Consider the following 3,045-nt stretch of genomic DNA (forward strand, 5'->3'; position numbering starts at 1 on the left):
AATGCCCCCCAGCCCCCCGGGGAGGGACCAGATGGGATCTAATAGCTCTTTTCTACTACTAATTTCTATGATAATTCTGAGTTGCCACATGGCATATGTATTTTTTTCTTAATCTAAAGACAGAATATCAGTCAATGAAGTGACCAGGATTTTAATGAAAGGTATTTTTCATGAACTGTATCTATTCACATGTGGTATTTCTCACCCACCCCTCGCCCCCACCCTCCAGCAGCGTGTCACTGATGGCAAGGTTGGGAGAAGCAGAGAGACAGAGGTCAAACACAATATGCTTATAATCATTATCAATACTAATTAGAAACAGAGAGATCCTGAGTTGTGTTAGGTCAGACGTGTTTCGAAGCAATTTTATGAAGTCGCCTTAATTTTCTTATCATCAGGGTAAAATGAAGCTTTAAATATGCAGTACCTCCAACACCAACCTGATCAAATGGCTGCTTTTCATGGTTCTTGGCTCCAAAAGATTTAAGATTTAAATTTGAAGATTACAGCAGGCCAACGAATGTTGGAGAAAAAAAAAAGAATCACACTAGTGAAATTTCTTCTGCCTTTAGAAAGAAGATCAGAAATGAGAGAAGGAGGTATTCAGGATTTGGGAAAATGACTAAAGGATTTCTAGCCACTGTCACTGGTGAGTTCAAGCACAACTCTGTTGAGGGTGCCCTTCCTATCCTCCCAACCAGACACAATGTCCCCTTCCCCTGACCTCCTGGGACACCATTTGTGCTTCTCCAGTGGCACCTGTCACGTTCTCTGATTTATCAGCATCATTTCCTTCGTGGTTGCTTCTGGCAGGTGCTTGGACTGACGCCACTGCATCTTTTCAGCACCCCAACTTACATGCAACAGACTGCAGCAAACAGAGATGAGGAGGAGGGGGGAGGAGAATGAACCTGGGGAGAAACACCCCAGGAGAATGAGCATCTCATCACGGGCGCTGTTCTCAGCACAGACGTATGGGGCTTGATGATGAAAATCAACTCTTCCTAAGTTAGATGTGGCACAAAATTATATTATATAAAAGTATGATGTTTTACTTCAACCCAGACTGAAAAACATCCTTTCTCCCCTCTTGTGCCCAGCTGTTAAGACTTACCTCTTTGCCTGAAGTTGGATGCTGGGCAGGTTAACACGTTACACGCTTAACTTAAAAAAGATACAAGCTCTGGTAGAGGGGGATGAGGCACTTGACGGCCCGGCTGGCGTTGATGCAGGTGGCACAGATAAGGCTTGGCAGTAGCTTCCCACTCACGATTGCTCCATCAAACAGAGGCCCAAAAAATGGAACCTGTCAATGCAAAACAGAACAAAACCAGAAGAACACTTAGTATGTTAAAAACAAACAAACAAACAGTAAAAGGTGAACCAAAGACATGAGAACAGCTGCTTGATACACCTCAAATCTGTCAGGACCACGCACACTGCCACCCACAGACTGGGCGCTGGATGTAGGGGACCCAGGTCCAGGGCTTTCGAATCAAGCCAAGCCGGGTTGTGCCACGATGCTCCTCTCCTGCAAACTTATCAGCTAAACTTCTCATGACAGATTGTGACCATGCTCTTCTTTTCTTTCTTGAGCTGTCATTTATGGAAGCAATATTACTCTTTCTGAGCGTTTCCACCGTGTGGATACACTCCAGAGCACACAGCCGGGCCTCAGGGTACACCCCCAGGCTGGCAAGCTTCTGAAACTGATTTTAGAATTAGCAACATTTTCACATGGATCCCAATGTGTGTTGACTCTTAAAGGAGATGACACTGTCTCGGCTAACAACCACAAGGTCCTCCTTCTTGAACCTTCTTCCCTCTATTTCAGAGACATCACATCATTCACATTTCCTTCTAATTCTTTAACAGAGACTTGGCTTTCCTTCACACCTGTGCCACCCAGGGTTTGGGTGCCTGTCTTTTTTTGGATTTCTTTTTCTCTCTTTCACTTTCTTTTTTCCCGTATTTGAATTTCATCAACTCAATTCACTACTATGGAGACTGTCAGCTCCATGAAGTCAAGAATAGGGTCTTCCTTATAACTCCTGTATTTATTCTTATCACTTACTTACTTATTTGTTCAAAAAATATTTATTATCTGACAGATACTGTCCTACTGACTTGGGACACAGCAGTGAATATAAAGAAAAAAATTCCTGATTTCATTGAGCTTAGAACTTATTGGAGGTTTTGGAGAAAAGAACAGTATAAAGACATCAAATATGTAATATGTTAAGCATTAAAGTGGGCTTCCCAGGTGGCACTAGTGGAGAAGAACCCACCTGCCAATGCAGGAGATGTAAGAGACACGAGTTCGATTCCTGGGTCAGGAAGATCCCCTGGAGGGTATGGCAACCCACTCCAATATTCTTGCCTGCAGAATCCCATGGACAGAGGAGCCTGGAGGGCTACTGTCCATGGGGTTGCAAAGAGTCACACATGACTGAAGCAACTTAGCACGCACCCACAGGTAGTAAAGTGCTAAGGTGAAGCAGAAGGCAGGGAAGAGCAATAGGACTCTCTAGGGGAGAGTCCTTCAGTTAGAGGTCACACGGCCAGGGGGACGAGGGAGGGCGGGCTGACTTCCAGTGTATGAGGACGGCTGATACGAGAGCATTCCAGGCAGAGCAGCAGCACACACGATGCCCTGGGTGGGGGGCGGAATCAGTGTGTTTCAGCAACAGTGAGGAAGCTTCAGTCTGGTTGGAGCTGACCTAACTTGGAGATGATCTTTGCAAATGAAGTGATCAGGAACCTAAATGCCCAAGTCAGACAGGGTAGGATGCATGTTTGTATACTTGGGGTGGGGGCAGGGATAGAGCATTGCAAAAAGATGGGGGTAAAGGGGGCGCCTGTGAAGAGTAATGGCAACCATGATCACAGTCTCTGTGAAAGGAACTTTGTCAAGTTACAAAATAATGTTAGAGTAAGATGTCAGGATGGAGAAGGTAATGGCAACCCACTCCAGTACTCTTGCCTGGAAAATCCCATGGATGGAGGAGCCTGGTAGGCTGCAGTCCATGGGGCTATGAAGAGTCG

At 45.4% G+C, this 3,045-nt stretch overlaps 1 protein-coding gene across 1 annotated transcript in view; it reads right to left on the bottom strand.

Moving 5' to 3' along the window:
- The window catches only part of RALGAPA2 (Ral GTPase activating protein, alpha subunit 2 (catalytic)), a 283,032-nt gene that overhangs the window by 77,729 nt on the left and 202,258 nt on the right, over window positions 1-3,045 (bottom strand). The window contains exon 38 of the mRNA XM_010836602.1: window positions 1,179-1,306. Within this exon, the coding sequence (XP_010834904.1) occupies window positions 1,179-1,306 (128 nt within the window). The remainder of the gene's footprint in view (window positions 1-1,178; window positions 1,307-3,045) is intronic.

The sequence above is a fragment of the Bison bison genome, unplaced genomic scaffold (assembly GCF_000754665.1).
Source record: "Bison bison bison isolate TAMUID 2011002044 unplaced genomic scaffold, Bison_UMD1.0 scf7180017864063, whole genome shotgun sequence".
Taxonomy (NCBI): domain Eukaryota; kingdom Metazoa; phylum Chordata; class Mammalia; order Artiodactyla; family Bovidae; genus Bison; species Bison bison.